This window comes from Ovis aries, chromosome 21 (genome assembly GCF_016772045.2).
Source record: "Ovis aries strain OAR_USU_Benz2616 breed Rambouillet chromosome 21, ARS-UI_Ramb_v3.0, whole genome shotgun sequence".
Taxonomy (NCBI): Eukaryota; Metazoa; Chordata; class Mammalia; order Artiodactyla; family Bovidae; genus Ovis; species Ovis aries.
The window spans coordinates 33775707-33795051 of NC_056074.1; the positions used below are offsets into that span (position 1 = coordinate 33775707).

General features: G+C 40.2%; 1 protein-coding gene across 13 annotated transcripts in view; it reads right to left on the minus strand.

The window, feature by feature from the left end:
* ZBTB44 (zinc finger and BTB domain containing 44) overlaps positions 1 to 19345 on the minus strand; it is a 60717-nt gene that overhangs the window by 11618 nt on the left and 29754 nt on the right. For all 13 annotated transcript variants that reach the window (XM_060404276.1, XM_060404278.1, XM_042238009.2 and 10 more), the window contains 2 exons: positions 15664 to 16737; positions 3040 to 3124 (listed from right to left, as the gene is read on the minus strand). In XM_060404276.1, the coding sequence (XP_060260259.1) occupies positions 3040 to 3124; positions 15664 to 16681 (1103 nt within the window). In that variant the 5' untranslated portion in view covers positions 16682 to 16737. The remainder of the gene's footprint in view (positions 1 to 3039; positions 3125 to 15663; positions 16738 to 19345) is intronic.

Genomic DNA, 19345 nt, shown 5'->3' on the forward strand with positions numbered 1-19345 from the left:
TTACTTCCTCCTCCTGAAAGCCTTCTTTGATTCATCAGTGATTTAGGTAGGTACTCTCCTATGCAGAGCAATAGACTCCCCTGCAGATCACTCATGATTATCTGCTTACTTGTCAGTCTTTAACCTCTCTCCCGGCTCGAATGTCGGCGTGACCTCTTTGAGGACAAGGGTTACCTTTCATTTCAACATCCCCACCACTCAGCAGAGTATCTAGTACAGAATAGACAACCCCATTCATGTCTGAAATTAAGGAAGCTAGGCATATTTCTATTTGCTTACACCTTCTATAATTTACTCAAAGGACTCTGGTGCACAACCTGCTCTACCAGGTTATCTTCTCAAATACAGTAAATCATGTTTGAATTCTTTCAATCCTTTGAGTTTTCAATAAACACACTTCTTAAAGTCTGTCCTGGACTCTAATGATGAGGAGTTACTTCAGTGAAGTTTTATATTTAGTGGTCAGAGACACACAATAAGCATACAAAAAAATGATCAGAACAGAGAATTAAAGTTGAGTGACCCAACAATGATTGGTGCTGTTTTACTTTAGACTGGAAGTCAGGAAAAACCTTCAGAACTGACAGTGATCTGAAGAATGAAGAAAGAGGGAGCAAAGTGAAAATTAGGGAAGAAAGCATTTCAGGCAGAAGAAAGGCCTTAAAATGGCAGGCCTGCAAACCAGAACAAACATGGACTCCTCCAGGAACTGAAGAAGGTCAGCACGGCCAGAACGTGGTCTTTGAGGAGTGTGGTGTGAAGGGTGTCAGGCTAGAATCACATCGTGTATGGCTTTCAAGGCATGGCAAGGAGTTTAGATTTAAGAATCTACTCATTTCAATCCCAAAGAAAGGCAATGCCAAAGAATGCTCAAACTACTGTACAACTGCACTCATCTCACATGCTAGTAATGTGCAAAATTCTCCAAGCCAGGCTTCAACAGTTTGTGAACCGTGAACTTCCAGATGTTCAAGCTGGTTTTAGAAAAGGCAGAGGAACCAGAGATCAAATTGCCAACATTGGCTGGATCATCAAAAAAGCAAGAGAGTTCCAGAAAAACATCTACTTCTGCTTTACTGACTATGCCAAAGCCTTTGACTGTGTGGATCACAACAAACTGTGAAAAATTCTTCAAGAGATGGGAATACCAGACCACCTGACCTGCCTCTTGAGAAATCTGTATGCAGGTCAAGAAGCAACAGTTAGAACCAGACATGGAACAACAGACTGGTTCCAAATCCAAAAGGGAGTACAAAGGCTGTATATTGTCACCCTGCTTATTTAACTTATATGCAGAGTATATCATGACAAAGGCTGGACTGGTTGAAAGAACAAGCTGGAATCAAGATTGCCAGGAGAAATATCAATAACCTCAGATATGCAGATGACACCACCCTTATGGCAGAAAGTGAAGAGCTAAAGAGCCTTTTGATGAAAGTGAAAGAGGAGAGTGAAAAAGTTGGCTTGAAACTCAACTTTCAGAAAACTAAGATCATGGCATCCAGTCCCATCACTTCATGACAAACAGATGGGGAAACAGTGGGAACAGTGACAGACATTATTTTTGGGGGCTCCAAAATCACTGCAGATGGTGACTGCAGCCATGAAATTAAAAGACGCTTGCTCCTTGGAAGTTATGACCAACCTAGACTGCAGATTAATAAGCACAGACATTACTTTGCCAACAAAGGTCCGTCTAGTCAAGGCTATGGTTTTTCCAGTAGTCATGTATGGATGTGAAAGTTGGACTGTAAAGAAAGCTGAGCACCGAAGAATTGATGTGTTTGCACTGTGGTGTTGGAGAAGACTCTTGAGAGTCCCTTGGACAGCAAGGAGATCAAACCAGTCCATCCTAAAGGAGATCAGTCCCGAATATTCACTGGAAGGACTGATGTTGAAGCGGAAACTCCATTACTTTGGCCACCTGATGTGAAGAACTGACTTGTCTGAAAAGACCCTGATGCTGGGAAAGATTAAAGGCGAGAGGAGAAGGGGATGACAGAGGACGAGATGGTTGGATGGCATCAATGATTCAATGGACATGAGTCTGAGTAAACTCCAGGAGTTGGTGATAGACAGGAAGGCCTGGCATGCTGCAGTCCAAGGGGTCACAAAGAGTCAGACACGACCGAGTGACTGAAGTGAACTACTGGAGAATTTAAAGAGTTTCCTACTTAGAACAGCAACACAATCTGACTTAATGTAAAAAACAAAATTCTGGCTGCTACATGAAGGACTGGAGTAGAGGGGATCATGAAATCAGGGGCCAGTTGAAGGTGACTGCAATAGTCAAGGCAAAAGGCGGTGGTGACCTGGGTAGGGGTGGTTGCAGCAGAGCTGGAGGAAAAGTGGATTGACAAGGAACGTGTTTTGGATCCAGAGAGGAAAGGACTTGTGGATTAAATACAGGGGTGGGTGTGAGGGAAAGTATCAAGCATAATTCAGAGACACTGCTGAAGAAATCTGGGCTTGATGATGACACAATTTATTGAGACAGGAAGACTAGAAGGGCAGGTCTGAGGGAGGAGGCTGGAGCACTGTTTTGGTCTTAAGTCTGAAATGGCCCTGCTCCATCTATGTGAGGATATCAGCAGGAAGGGTCAATGTGAAGACAATGACCTGGGAATCATGAGTATAAGTAAAAGGGTTTGGTGAACTGTTTTGGCAGCAGGACAGGTGCAATTATTTTTGGCTTTGCATCCTACATGATCTCTACTTCAACCACTCAATTCTGCCATCCACAGACACAGCATGGTTGTGTCCCAATAAAATTTGATTTACAAATAAAGGTGGTGGGAGAACTGGCCTGTGGGCCACAGGTTTGCCAATACCTGAAACAGATACTATTTAAAGCAATGGAGCTGGGAAGTTTAGGAAATACCTGAAAAACCTTGTCTAATTTATGTGGCTACCTCATGATTACAAAATATACAAAAGTCAGGTTTCAGTAAGCTTTTATGTAATCCTAGGTAAAATGCTTGGATTCAGAATTACATGCAGAACCCTTACAAGAAAACGTCCTACTGTGTTGGTACTAACCGGTCATCATCATCTACGTGAGCGTTGGTGCTAGAAGTGCCCTGAAGCGTAGGCAACCCTTCCGTGATGCCTTCATCTACTGAGCCTGTGAACAAGAGGACAGCTGTCAGTATGAAACAAATTAACCAGGATATATGAATTGCAAGCTCTGTCTCTAAGACTTTGAACAGATTATCTACATGTGATTTTAAAAATCATGTGTAAAACAACATTCTTATATTACTACTTAAATTCTTTGGATTATTTCTTTGAGTAATTTTAGAAAAGAGCACAAATTCAAATATAAATGAAACAAAAATTGACATAAAATTAAATAATGTAACATTTAAGGAATGACTGACAAGTTTTGTTTTTAAAGACATTTTATGGTGACATACAGCTGACTTGTTGTACATACACCTTTTACACAAAATTAAAAAGACAGCTGTAGGGTGAGCATGTGTACAATATTCTCACAAACCCTAACACACTACACTGACAGCATCCTTAAAGTCCCCATTACCCTTCCCTGATCACAAACCCCTCTTTCCAAGAGCAACCATCATCCTGTCTTTCACGGTTATAACTTGCTTCCTTTTCTCCTCACCCTTCATTTTTTTTTTTTTGGCTGTGATACGTGGCTTGCGGAATATTCCCTCACCAGAGATTCAACCAGCACTCCTCTAACAGTGAAAGCACTGAGTCCTAACCACTGGACCACCAGGGAATTCCCTGTTGTGAGTATTCTTGTACAACAGTGGATGTATGCATGTTTTTTATTCTTACGGTATCTAAATCAAGAATGGATTTGCTTGGTCATAGGATATGTATGGACAAGGCAATGGCACCCCACTCCAGTACTCTTGCCTGGAAAATCCCATGGATGGAGGAGCCTGGTAGGCTGCAGTCCATGGGGTCGCTAAGGGTCGGACATGACTCAGCGACTTCACTTTCACTTATGCATTGGAAAAGGAAATGACAACCCACTCCAGTGTTCTTGCCTGGAGAATCCCAGGGGCGGGAGAGCCTGGTGGGCTAGTCCATGGGGTCACACAGAGTCGGATACGACTGAAGTGACTTAGCAGCAGCAGGATATGTATTTTTTTAACTTCATGTATTTGTTGAACCCTTCCCTGGTGGCTTAGCTGGTAAAGAGTTTGGCTGCAGTTCGGAGACAGGGGTTCAATCCCTGGGTCAGGAAGAACCCTTGGAGAAGGAAATTGCAACCCACTCCAGTATTCTTGCCTGGAGAATTCCTTAGACAGAGGAGCCTGGTGAGCTAGTCCATGGGGTCACAAATAGTCAGACATGAACTCAGTGACTAACATTTTCACTTTCTATGAAATGCTTGTTCTAGTCTTGCTACTGAGTTGCCCTCTTCATTATAAAAGTTCTTTTCATGTTTTGGATACAAAGTCTCTATCAGTGAAAGATGTTACAAATATTTCCCCCTCTTCTATGACTTGTCTTTTCATGGTTTCTTTTGATGACTCAAAAGATTTATACCTTAATTGATCAGTCTTTTCCTTTATGATTATGGCTTTGGGGGCTTGTTTTTAAAAATCCTTTCCTATCTCAAATTACTTTATGAAAGATTTAGATTTTGCCCTTGACACTTATATCTTTCTTGAACACACCTGGAGTTGATTTTGTGAAGGGAACACACTTACTGAAAAGTCTGTCTTTTCTTCTCTGCTCTGCAGAGCTCTAAATGCATGGGTTTGTTTCCAGGTTCTCTACTAATTCCATCTGCTGGTCTATATTTGCATGAATGCCAGGCTGTACTTACTGCAGTTTTAGAATAATCTTGATGTCAGACTGAGTGAATCCTCTTACCTTCCTTGTTCATTTGCTTCCTGAATATCTTTGCATTTCTTTATACATTTTAGAATTAACTTGTTGAATGTAAGTGATAATAATTATTCCACTTCTCCCTTTCTATCAGTTTGGAAATGACACAGTGTTTCCCTATTCACTTTACTGGTTGCTTTGGAAATTAGACACATACTTACCAAAATTGAAAGAAAACTTTACTTCCACCTGGACAACAGAAGGATCTTAGAAATTTTAACTTCATTTCTCATACACGCCCATTTTGCAATTTATAAATTACTGCCTCAGATTTTACTTCTTTTAGATAAAGCCTCTACTTTTTCACATAAGCAATGTCTGTCCACATCTGTTCATGTTTACCTTTGCTCTTCAACTTTTTGTATATTAAACCTTCCATGTTCACTTTACATCTACCTATAGTCTATCCTTAAATGTTTCTTTAGAGATGATATTCGAATCATTTTTGAGAATGCATTTCACCTTCATTCTTCAAAGATACTCTGTGTGCAGACATCTAGATTCACATTTATTTTCCTTAGCACATTAAAGAGATCACTTCATTGGTCTCTAACGTTATTAAGAAGTTAAAAATACCTACGTTTGTACCATTCATAAGCCTTACCCTCTTCTATATCTGTAGTCTGATGGTTAATTTATATATCAACTTACTGGGCTAAGGGGTAACCAGAGAGCGTAAAATATCACTTCCAGGTGTATCTGTGAGCATGTTTCCAAAAAGATTAGCATTTTGGTAGACTGAGTAAGGAGAACCATCTTCACCAATGCAGGTGGGTATTATCCAGTCTGGTGACGGGCTGAATAGAACACAAAGGTGAAAGAAGGGCAAATTGCACTCTGCTTGAGCTGAGACATCCGTGGTCTCCTGCTTTTGAACATCAGTGCTTCTGGTTCTCAGGCCTTTGGTCTTGAATTGGGACTGACACTACCAGGCCTGAAGTTCCCAGGGCTTAGGCTTTGGGCTGGAACTACACTACCGGCTTTCCTGGCCTCCACCTAGAAGACAGCACACTCTGGGACTTCTAGTCCTCCATTGTCATGTGAGTGAATCCCCTGCTCCCGCCTCACCCTGCATACGCCTCTGCCTATCCGTCCTACTGGGTTTGTTCCTCTGGAGAACCCTAACAGTTTGTCTGTGCAGTGCTGGGGTGGTTTATTCTAATTTATCTTCTGATTCAACAATTCTCTTCTGCTCAGTTCAACCTGCTGCCGAAATATTTGATTAGCCATGGTTCCTTTGGGCTAGTTGTTTCTGACAGTGGTTATTGCCTTGAAAACACCCTGGAGAGGACTGACTTGCTGAGGGGAGGATGAATGTGCCCTCTTCCAGAAAAGGTTTCTGTTTGCCTCTGTGAGGTTCCTGGAAGGTAGACATTATCTAAACCAATTTACTGTTTGAGATTCCTTGGCCTGCCCCTGCAAGGAGCAAGCATGACAGAAATCTGCAAGAGTACTATCCATCATTCTCAGGGGTGCATTTTTTTCCCTTTTCATCTTCTAGGCAGCCCATTGCCAAGGTAGCTGTCTCCAAAGTTCCCCTGGAGTCTGAAGGAAGGTGAGCAGGTGTAGTCCTTGTGGTATGTGAACTCTGGGGCCCCTACTTCATGCATGCACCTTCTCTAAGACTTTGCAGCTTCCATATGCTCTGGGTTGACCTCTGTCTCCCTCACCTTTGAGCTGATGAACCAAAGCCCATTGGTGTTCTGTCAAATATCTAGGGAAAAACAGGTTTTAGTGCTCTGGTGAGTACTTACCTCTCCGGGTCAGACTCTTTTCCTTAAAGTTAACCCTGATCATCTTTTCAAATACCTTAAAAGGTGACTTTTAAAAAAGGTATTTTTGTTTTCAATGGGAGGGTAGATCCAAACAATCTTGCCAGTTCTCATCAGGTGTTGAACTTGGTCGATGTCTCTACCATGTGCAGAAAGCTGTGCTGCCCCAACTGAACCAAGGAGCCTCTGCAGCTGTACACTCTTCTGGTGGCAGTGTTGTAACAAAAGCTAAAATGTACTAACTGTAACAGTTTGTACAATACCACATACACGTGAACATTTAATAAACATCATCTGTTAACAGACACGTAAGATTAAATTTCCTCCCAGTGAAAATTTAGAATCCAGCACCACTTCAGTTTTCCCTCTTGGAACACTTGAACCAGGTGACATCAGGAAATGAATATGCTTTCTACTTAAGTAAAATTCTCCTAAAACACTAACCTAATCCCTTTTAAGGCATCCAAACTTTATTAAATCATTTGCACTATAAAATCTGTGCCAGAATTGTATTTTGCCTTGACTTCTTAAATACAGAACATTAAATATAACTTTTTCTTATTTCTTGATGACTCAAGAACACCAATTGTTATACCTTGTTCCAATACACTGACAGAGGCTTCTGAAAGGTGACAAGACCCTATGTGTTTGCATTAACCCCCAACTGCACCTCTATTCCTTCTGCCCCCATGCCATCTCTCCCTTACTGGTTTGTGTCATGTCAGTGTACGCCTTTTCTTTTTCTCTTTCCTTTACTGTCAAGACATGTATGCCTTTTCCCTATGCCTACTTATCCAGCTTATTCCTGATCCTTCTCATTGGTTTTTAAACCAGATGTGGGTTGGAAGACCAGATAATGCTGCATTTTGTTTAAGAAAGAGCTCTTGTCAATTTCTTCCCATTGTCACTTTTTTGTTTAAAGAAGAGGGAACTCTAACATTTCAACCTGTCCTAGGATAAAAACTGGAAAAGTCTTGGTATTTGGACCTGGTCACCCTGGACACACACACAAATCTACTTTCTAGTATTCTGCAGTTGTTCAGAATGCAGGCATTATTAAAGCTTATAGGTAAATATTTGAAAAAAAAAAAAAAAAAAGCCTGGGGGTGTCAGAAAGACTGACCTAACTGATATATGACCATCAGGCAAGGCAAGCTATAATACTTCAGGAGAGGGTGGGGTCATGGTGAGGTAGAAATAAAACCCACTGTGCTTCGGATTGATTCTGGTATTACCAAGAGTTTGCTTTAAAAGCTGGTCAGAAAGAACTAAAATGGAGAACAAGACATATCTAACAGATGGTCCCTCTTAAAACAAATCTACTTCCACATTCTAAAATATCTAAACCTTGGCCTCTAGATCCCTAACTTGATGGATAGTAAGCATGGAAAGTAAAACAAAGGGCACTCTCTTCTTGTCCATGACACATTAAATGTGCCAAAAGCTAAAAATAAAAACCATTCCAAGCTAAATTAAGAGTTAAAACAGACTTTTAGAAATCTACCCATACTGTGGGCACTGTAACACACAGTGTTGTATCAGTAATGCAACTATACACAAAAATAAATCTTATAAGTTTTTTCTTTTTCCTGACATGATGGTTTCTGCCCATCAACGCAAGTAATCATATTAATTGGAATGTTACTTGAACCGATTTAATAGTAGGATACACAGCATTTACTTTGTTGAGGTAACAGTGATGTTTCTTAAATTATTAAAAGGAAGTTTCCTTTCTAAACTACAAGAATTCTGCTTTCAGTGGTATGGGGATTAAGAATTCTGACTTACCAGCTTTATATGTTAAGGCTATCTTATCAAGAGAGAATCTACTCTCTTCCACCATTAAGGAGTGCTGTTCCATCAAATGAGTCTTGTTTTTGCTAACCATTGTTTAAGTACTTAAGACACTTAAAAAAACAGCCTTCTGGTGGTGAAAAATAAACAGTGGTCATCTACTACTGAGTTTTTACCATATGCCAGCCACTGCTCTATATGTGTTAAACACACCTTATCTCATACTTGTGAAAGAGGAACTGGCTTGACATGCGTTTTTCTATTGGACATAAAAACAACCTCACAGAACACCAACAGCAGACCCTGTCACACTGGTTTCAAACACATAACTTTTTTAAACACAGACAAAAACAAGGTTATTGTGCAACCATAAAAACTGAACCTCCCCTTGCAAAAGTAATGGATGTCCCTGCTGCTTTAGGTTCACTTTGGTCTGCATTCCTAGATCTCTGTTAAGATTCTCAGTCATCTGTGCTTTCTGACACCACCAGTCCCTGAGCAAATCCCACTTCCTTGAATCCTCCTTGAAATCACGTAACACAAGCCCAAACCCTCTAGGTCCTTTCTAATACGTTCTTATGAGAAGCCCTGAAGCCCTTCACCCCCCACCAGTGTGTAATCTCCCGCACTGCAAATGGGCACTGAACTCAACTTGCTGAATTACAGGTGGCTCCTGGTGGTCTCTGGCAACAGGGCACTGGCAGAAATGCAGGGCTCATGGACATCTGGCTGAAGTTCTTACTGCCTTGCATTGGAAACCTCGATAACAAAGTGTGTATCTAAAATTCCTTTTGAGGTGGAACCTGCCAATTTTCTAGAAAAAGGTCTCTGGGGAATATATTGGTTATCCAAATAGACTTGTCACTGTTCCCTGATGAAACTATTTTCTGGCCTTCTAACACCTGCTCCTATAATCTACTGAGTGTCGACTCCCATCTACAAGAGGAATACACTGCAATGAGAGGATGGACACAGACAAGATCAGTCCCTATGAACTGGCCCTGGAGGCTGAGGTCAGAGAGACCGCTGACTGGCAAAAACATTTGAAAACTGTATAACGTGTGACATATATAAGAATCTTGAAAATATAATGTAAAATGACTGATGTCAGTCAGAAAAGACTACATATTGCTGCTCTCATTTATAGGAAATATCTAGAACAGGCAAATCTATACCGACAGTGTATAAGTTGTTATCTGGGACTAGAGGTGGGTCCTGGAGAGAGGGATTGCAGGGTTTCTTTTGGGGGGATGACTATACAACTCTGTGAACATACTAAAACTCACTACACTATACATTTTTAATGGGTGAATTTAATGATATGTAAGTTGTATTTCAATAAAGATGTTTAAAAAAACCTTATAAGGCCCTGACTTCAAGTTTGTCTTCGTGTCCTGAGAATGGGTTTGCTTAGTTTCAAATGCCCAGAACCAGATTTTGTCTGATCCTTGGCCTCTGCAACTGGAAATAAAAAATTACACAAGCATTATTCTTGTGGACTCCTACAGTTATCATGAGGTGTCTCAATCTGAAATTGCACCGCTCTCTGGCCAAACATCTGCTTCCTTCATGCTTTCTCTGTAACTAACACGTTACACTTATCTCTCAGCTGACTCAATTTCACCAAGGACAATTTGGAGTTGGAAGTAGCCGTTTTGTGGGGAGCTTCAGGCATGAACAAGATCGTTCATTTGTGATTCACCAACACTGTACCAACACTGGAGCAGGGACTTCAAGAGGTACCCCCATGGATGCTGCTGATGTATGGTCCTCCTGGCAATGACACAACCTTGGTTAAGACAAGGACAAGAACCAAGCACTGAGGTACACTTTTAAACACCTTCAAATGAGCTATCAGTTTGTTTGTTTACTTTTAAGGTAGACTGAGGCTTCCTCATGCTGAAGAGCTATGTTATAATGGCAGAAGAAAAATGAGCAGATTCTGTATTCCTGACTAGGAAATAGCAACTATTTCTCAAGTGATAGGACCACACATCACACTGATGTTGCTTTTAAAACGCCCCATAAGCATGACTTTTTAAAAACACAGACTCTCCAACATCCCCATCATCCACAAACGTTAAGAGAACAAATGGAATTCTAAAACTATATTTATCAAAGCACTTAAAAACCCTCAAACTTCCACAGTCCTAAGTACTGCCAAGAGTCTTGATGGCAATAAGATAAATCATTCTAAGATCCACAAGGTGACCCCTTATGTGATAACAGAATGTTCCTTTTTCAGGTGGGAATTCTGGTTTAAATCTTAGGTTCTACCTGATTACCAACTGATACAACTAAATACTACAATGATACTCCAGGTTTATCACAAACACAGAAGAGCCTATGAATGCTTTAAAGTCTGGAGTTTTGGTCTTCTGGAAAAGATGCCACCAGAGAAAACTTTCCACTGGTATCTATAGAAAGGAACTGATCGGATGCTAACCACTGGTTCAGTAGTAACAGTTCGAGGTGACATTCACTGGATTCATAGTTTCTAACTTTAAAGACATCACATCCTCTGATTCCTGTACATCCATTCCCTCTAAGGAATTCTCCAGAAGATAATGGCCTCAAAAGTGGACAGCTCCTACCCAAGATGGCAAAATCATATTAATTTTCTGACTCTTTAGTACTCCTCTCTTTACTATTAATCATTCCTATAAAAGCCAATACGATCTTTCATCTTCATCCTCTAGTTTCTGATCCCCTAAGATCTTCTTCTGCCGCCACTTAAGAAAAAACTTCTTGTACCCCCACCCCAGAACAGTTACTAATATGAATTTGACAGATTTTGGATCTATTAACCTCCATCTGACCCTGCTGACAAAAATTTAATAACTGTTCTTTTAAGCACCGCAGAAGGCAGATTCCCTTTTATAGGCAACATTATGTATCATATTCCAGCCTTCAGCCAGAGAAATGGACCTGACCTCAAATCAACATGCTTCTTCTGCAATTACAATCCTAACAGCAAGACCTATTCAGTCAGAAAGACCAGAATCCTGGGACCATCTCAATTATGATAGCCAGTTGGTTCTCTTCAGAGACACTTGAGTCTGACTTGCAGGAATTGTTTAACTCCATTCATTCAAAGAAACTGTCCATTTTAAGGGACCGAAACTGCCTCACTCCTGCTGCGGCGAGCAGTTCTTACACTTTCAATATGCCCACTACTAGAACACTATTTCTATGTGGACACAGGGTTTACCCAAGCTTGCTGCACACTAACTTATCTTGTATAGTTAGCTAATTGTTAGGGATTTTCAGACATTCAAACCACCATCTCAATATGTTCAACTACAGGTGTATTCCTGGTAGTCTTGCTGGAGAGCACTGACATACAACAGAGAGTCAACACTATCATTACTTTATGGTTATGGAAACGTAGTGAGGCTCAGTGACTTGTTCGAAGTCACACATCTAGTAAGTGGCAGAAACTGAGAGCAGATTCTAGACCTGCCTGACTCCAAGTCCTGAACTTTTAATCATTTCCCTATACTGCATATACGCTCAGTGTTGCAAATTCCTCCATCATTCTAACTGCTCACCTCAACAAATTTATCTATTCACTACTGCTACCGAGAAACTGTCAGACTATTTCTCAACATCTTAACTGACCTTCGTAACAATCACTTCTCTTTTAATGGCAGATTTTAGAGTCTAGAGTCCTCACTTAAACAAATTTCATTGAATTTCACTTTTCTGTAAGGTGTTTAGTGTACACATTTGGAGTTAACAGGGGTAGCTGAGAGTAATTAGTGAGTTTGCTCTGAAGGTAAAGAAAAGACAACTTGTTTGGATTCTTTGATTACATATATTCAGATCAGAGTTCTTCCATATGTCTGATTTGTAATAGAATCTACATTTGTAATAGTATATATTGGAAATTATTCTTAGATAATGGAAAGGCTTATTGTACTTATGGTCCTAACTCCTCTATTTAATTGTGTTAATAACATATTAAGGCAAAGCCTGAACTGATTAGGTATACTCGAGATTGGTTAAAATAAGGCTATTTCACATAGCTAGTTAGCAAGATGTTCAGTTATATTAGTATTTGGTTCCTATGTTCTCAGATAATTAATAGTATTAATAATTACCTATTAGTTCACTATTTAGAAGGTACAAAGGTGTTTTCAAGATTAAAGATGTCAGTAATTTAACAAAAACCGGGTTATACTGACATATAGCTAGGATCTCCTGCCATCAAATACATTATTCAATGTGTGGTTATCTGGAAAGTACAGAAGTATCTTGACCCAACTTTAGAAATATTATCTTTAATAGGTATTGTGGGAAGAACTGCATTCCTCCCCATCCCCAACGCATACTCATGCCCTAACCTCCAATACCAGTAAATATACTCTTACTTGGAAACAGGCTCTCTGCAGAGACCCAGGTAATTACCATTACCTAGAGTGTGTGAAGGAAATGGCAACCCACTCCAGTATTCTTGCCTAGAGAATCCCATGCACAGAGGAATCTGGTGGGCTACAGTTCATGGGGTCGCAAACAGTTGGACACAACTTAGCAACTAAACAGCAACAACAGAGTATATGATCACCTCTACCTAGCTGTGGCAGACACTGGTAGTTGTAAACAATATCCATTCTCCTACAGTTTTGTGAGGTGGCTTCATACCCAACTAATACACAAGTTAGAAGAGATTATACTGTAGTAGGGTGGGCCGTAATCCAGTGACTGGTGTCCTGAGGAGGGAGATCTGGAGGAAGGCCCAGAAGGATGGGGGCAGAAAGTGGAGAGAGGCAGCTAAACTCGGAGGCCCACCAGGAGTGTTAGTGACTGTCAGCAGCTAGAAAGGAGCAAAGAAAGATCCTTCCCTGCAGACCTGACAGCACCTAAGCTCAGATTTTCGGCCTTCTGAACTGCGAGAGAATACAATTCTGCCGTTTGAAGTCTATGGTGGCTGGTGTGGCAACCCTGGGAAACTCGTGTAGTGCATCAGAATCCAAGAAGAACTTAACGTCAACACGGCCTTCCTGGTTCTCCAACCTTGTGGAGAAATCCTCTTCACTCATCTCCATTGGCTTTCCTTCTCTCCCTGAATACAGATTATTTCTCAAGGAGCAGTTCTCTGGTTCTGGCTCTTACAAACATATTTTCCTGTTGAGAGTCAATGCGTCACTGCTAAAAGTGCTAAAGTGGTCACCTCCAGTCCTGACCTCAAGGGCTCTGAGGCAGGTTGCCTGGTCATCACCCAAGCCCAGTTCACAAAGAACTGACCTTGCTTAGTTAACTCTTAAAACTGGGCTTCTACCTCCTCCCAGTGACTTTCATAGTAGTTATGGTATTTAACAGATTCCTATCAAGTATACGATTACCATTATTTTTTGCACCATTAAGAAAGAAAAAGTAACTGTAAAGATTATTAATTGTAAAGCATATCTGAATTTAGACATAATAAAATGTGAAAAACTGTGACTTATAATCAATGACAATGTTATCTCTTTCTCTAGTCATTCACGAACCCTGACCTTCTTATTCCTCAAACCACATATTCATTAACATCAGGTAGTAATGATTCTTCCTTTACAAAGTTTCTTCATACCTATTTTCTTTACAGTATGGCTTCAAGTATCTTCTTTCACACAAAGACAACTGTACTATATCTGGCTTTTGGACTGTTTCTCCCCAACCAACCCCCTATGAATTTGACCAATATCGAATTTTTCTAAAATAGCTGAAAATATTTTTTCATTCCATTTAAGGTAGACTCCTTATTACCAGTAGGATAAAACCCAAGCTTACTTGGCCTAGCTGTGGTAGACACTGCTAATTGCAGATAATATCTATAATTTTGTGAGGCAGTTACATACCCAACTTTATATATATATATCTCCCCAGATTCGGAGAAGGCAATGGCACTCCACTCCAGTACTCTTGCCTGGAAAATCCCATGGACGGAGGAGCCTGGTAGGCTGCAGTCCATGAGGTTGCTAAGAGTCAGCCACAACTGAGCGACTTCACTTTCGCTTTTCACTTTCATGCATTGGAGAAGGAAATGGTAACCCACTCCAGTATTCTTGCCTGGAGAATCCCAGGGACAGGGGAGCCTGGTGGACTGCCGTCTGTGGGGTCACACAGAGTCGGACACGACTGAAGTGACTTAGCAGCAGCCCCAGATTATCTTGCAGCTAGGAAAGGCCATGCATGTGACATCATCTGGCAGAAGTTTTTTTGAGAGTTCTAGAAACATTTTCCATACAAGCATTACCCCTTTCCAAAAGACAAGGCTAAAGATGAAGCAAAAAACCTATAACCATGAAGTAATAAACAGACAGATGACAAACTAAAGATGGTGGACTGTAAAAATACAAGGGGCCTAGGTCACTGTAGAGCCACTATACTACTCTTGGACTTCCTATTTCTGAACATTTTATGCAATAATTAAAAAAAAAAAAAATCCTATTTGGTTTAAGCCACTTTGAAGGGATTGTTATATGTAGTTGAATGCAATCCTAACTGAAACTAGTGTTTGAGGCTTTTCAAACATGTTCTCAACCACTCATTTTTCTTATTTCCTATTATATTCTATACTTGCAGGTTTTCATGCTTTATTCACATCACTGTGCTTTGAATTCACTGCTTTATCAAACATGCAGTGAATGTTCTTCCACACATCTGAGCTTCTATACATTTTCAAAGGAATGCTATTTCCTCGCTTGGGTAAACTCCTACTTATTACGTAACATCCAGCTAAAACATGCAGTGTTAACTTGATGTTTCCTGTGTGAGCCTGTCACACTGTTTATACCTCTAGCCTAGTTTTAATTGCTGACTTACTCATCTGCTTTCTCAATTAACAGTGTTAACTCCTCGGATGCAAGCACTGTCTTTTTCATCATATATCCCCCCAAGTTTGGCACATGGTAAGTTTTTTATAAATAATTTTAATAAAGAATAAAACACTAATTCATTTTTTAAAACTGGCCCTTTTTTGTACTGAAAGTAATTCACAATTCATTGGTACATGAACTGTGCCATAATATGTGTCCCATCAGATACTATTCAACTACTTTCTTTCTACTCATGTGTAACTTACTGAAAAATATGGTAGGACTGATTGCATCTAAAAAATCCCAGTTACCATGTTTTAGTCTTCTTAATATTTCCTATAGGATACAGCACAAAACTTATCTAGTAAGCCCTTAAAAATGCCTCCCCATACTTTATAGCATCATGGAAAACACAGAAGACACGATACCTATGGAGGAAGACTGGGGACTAATCAGAAGGTCCTCTTGCACTTGCTCACTTCCTGGCACTGTCTGCTGATCACTCAGTGAACTCTGAGACGCACTGACAGGCTGGGATACTTCCTCATGGACCTCCTCGTCACTTAACCTTTCCACTTTGACCCGGACATCTTCCTCAGCACCCAGAGGCAAGGTAGTTTTTGTGCTCTCGCAAGTCACATAATCAGTCATTCTTCTCCCTGTCTCAGATGGGCCAGGTAATTCTAAAGTCCGGGTATTTTCTGCTTGCTTAACCTTATCAGGCTGATTCCTTCGATCAATTCCAAAAGGAAAAGTCCAGGGAAAAGCTAGAGAAGAGTCAACTGGTTGATTTCTATTTTCTGAATAGGAAGTTGAAGAATTCAACACCTGGGGAGAACTTGTTTGTGTGCTACACTTTACAGGACTTTCAGGAGACATAACAATGTAGCTTTTGCGCTTTCTCCGTGATTCTCGGCAGACAGGGATGGTTCTTTCTACCACACTGCACTCTGAAGACACTGGAGAAATGCTTCCATCTCGAGACGTAAAATTGCAGTTGGAGTTATTTTCTTGTCCAGCATCCAGACCCTTTTCTGGTTGGCTGTTGGGTGTATTCCATAAAATGCTTGATTTCATGAACTCTGAGCAGGTGCTAGCAACACTGAACATTTGCATATAGCTGGCTGCAGCTAGAACATCAATGATATTTTCTGTGTTAATTGACAGAGTGGCTGTGTACGCATACTCTAAAAGGGGTATAAAGCCAGTCACTGTAACATGATGCAAATCCAACACATTCTTGTTCTCATCTTCTGCTTGGCCTACAAGTTTGGTGCGAAAGAAATCACTGCAAGCTGCTAGTACCACCTTATGTGCCCGGAAGATTTTGTCCTGGACACGAATAGTGATATCACAAAAATGTCCATCATTTCGAAGCATATTTAGCTTTCCAAGCATTTCCTGGCTGTGGGAAGAGGAGCTATGAGTAAATGTTTTCACACCCATCTTTCCCTTCCTCTTCTATAGATGCTCTTCAAGGATGCAAATGAATCAGAAATGTCCTAAAAGATACATAAAATAAGCATTAATTAATGGATCAGTAGCAGAAATACAAGGTGATTGAGATTGTTTTCATGAAGCCACCATGCTAAATAGAAAGGTCAAAGATGGCCATGGGAAAGTCCAAGGTAAGAACCATGTTAAAATATACTCCCAGTGCCTGCTCCCTGAAGCATCCTACCAGGAGTCTGTGTGCTCATGTCACATGCACAGCTTACACAAGACGAGCCCCTGTTACTGCCACTGCTTGCAAACCACATGCCAGATACTGTTCAAGTGTGTCACATTTCATAATTTGATTGTCATGATGTCTTACCAATAGGTACATTTTATTGCTGTTGAAGAGAAAAGGGCTGGCTAACTACCTTGAAGAAGTCAAAAGCTGATAAGTTGCAGACCCAGGGTTCCAATCCAGGCAGGCTGGCCCCAGAATCTGCACCCTAAACCTCAATGCTTTATCCTGCCTCTTTTAGGATATGAGGTGAGTAAGTACAAGTGGCCAAGAGCCTAGGTCTTAGAATGTAACAGGTCTGCATTCTTTCTTCAACAATTCCTCCAAGTTTGTTATAAGAACTAAATGAAACACATGCAGCACACGCTTAAGCACGGTATTTGGCACTTTGTGAATGTGCAGCAAGAGAAAAGTGACTGCTTTTGTATTATTAACACAACAAAACCACGTTTCTGGAAGGAAATTTATGAAACAAATGTTTAAAATCAGACACTTGATTGGCTTTTTCCTAAAAAAAAAAAAAAAAGACTGATTTGGCGTTATCAGATTTTACATTTACTAAAAACTAAGAAAACTGACATTCTTAAATACTTTTAATTTCTAAACTCTAATAATACTTCTAAATACTAATTCTTATAGTACTTTCCCCTTAAACTGTTTTGAAAGTGAAGTCGCTCAGTCGTGTCTGACTCTTTGCGACCCCAAGGACTGTAGCCTACCAGGCTCTTCCGTCCATGGGATTTTCCAGGCACGAGTACTGGAGTGGGTTTCCATTTCCTTCTCCACTATGTGAAGTCAGGGAGGCTGATATTAGCCCCTTGATAAAGATAAGAAAGATAATGCTCAGGGAAGTTAAGTGACTAACAAATGATAACTGAAGCTAAGATCTGAGTCTTTTTACTGTTTAATCACAGTACTTTTCCAATACGAAAACACATAGCTATTATTTTATCTAAGGTAAGTAACCTTAAAAAAAAAAAGTACTAAAATAAATACAAAACAAAGCATATTCGGGGAAATATTTTTTGTAAGCCATCTTTAGATAAAGAAGTTTCAAATACCTCAAAATTAGAGCTACCAGTTTAAAAAAAAGTTTAAAAGTTGATGAATATTTAATTGACCAGGGAAAATGTGTGGTTCTGAGCATTAAATAATGCACAATCACTAAATACAGTGAACACTCAATAGTAGTAGTTATGTATTTAGTGAAAAATGTCATCAGAGTACATAGATAATAACCATCTTTGTGAAATATATACATATATGTATTTATTTGTACACACAGACACACACACAGAGCAAGAGAACATAAGATCTTAACTAGAGATTCATGGATTCACTAAGGGGTCATGATCTTCTTGGAACTGTACACAGAAAGATGTCTGCATGTATAGATGGTAGCTTCTTCATATTTATGCAAAACATATGGGTATTTATTCTTTTCCACATTAAACATTTTTTTTTTTCTTTTAAAGAGCACCATAATAGGGCTTGAGGCTTCCCAGGTGGCTCAGTGGTAAAGAACCCACCTGCCAATGCGGGAGACCTGGGTTTGATCCCTGGGTAGGGAAGATCCCCTGGAGGAGGACATGGCAACCCACTCCAGGATTCTTGCCTGGGAAATTCCATGGACAGAGGAGCATGGCAGGCTACATTCTATGGGGCAGAGAGTCGGATGCAACTAAGCATGCACACACATACAGGGCTTCAGTTTCTCCTGGTTTGGACCCCGGAAGTCATGCAGAGTAGGCCTTTTTCTTTCCCCTTGAAAAACCTTTCAAAAACTGAAGATGGCAGTCACATTCCTTTCCTAAGGTTCTCTTCTATAAGCTAAACATCCCTTGTCCCTCTAAGTGCCTCTTAAAATTTAATGAATATCCTTGCTCTGCTCAACAATCTCCACTTCCCATATTCCCTTAAGACTGGTTCAAAGAGTTGCATACAATATAACAGGTATGGGAATTATAACTTGAGCATAACTTTACTATCTTTACCTTCCTTATCTTGGCACAAATAAGACTAAACCGGGTATTGGGACGGTGAAGCCATACTACTGATTTTGTTTACACTAATGAAAACTTAATAATCGACTTATTAGATGTGAGGAACTTTATTATGTAAGAGAGGAACACAATTACAAGTAAAGCATTGTCCTTTACCTCATTAAGCTTACAGTCTTTATGAAAATGACATATGTACTTAAGACTACACAGCTAGTGCTACATGAAAGCAACCAATGAAACATTTAATTCTGAGTGTGCTAGGCAAAAGAAGAATCACAGAGGGCAGGGCCTCATGAAAGAACTCTATAGGTTGATAAAGCAAACAGGTGCACCAAGCTCTCGTGGCACCTCACATGATCTCAGTGAGTGCTCACC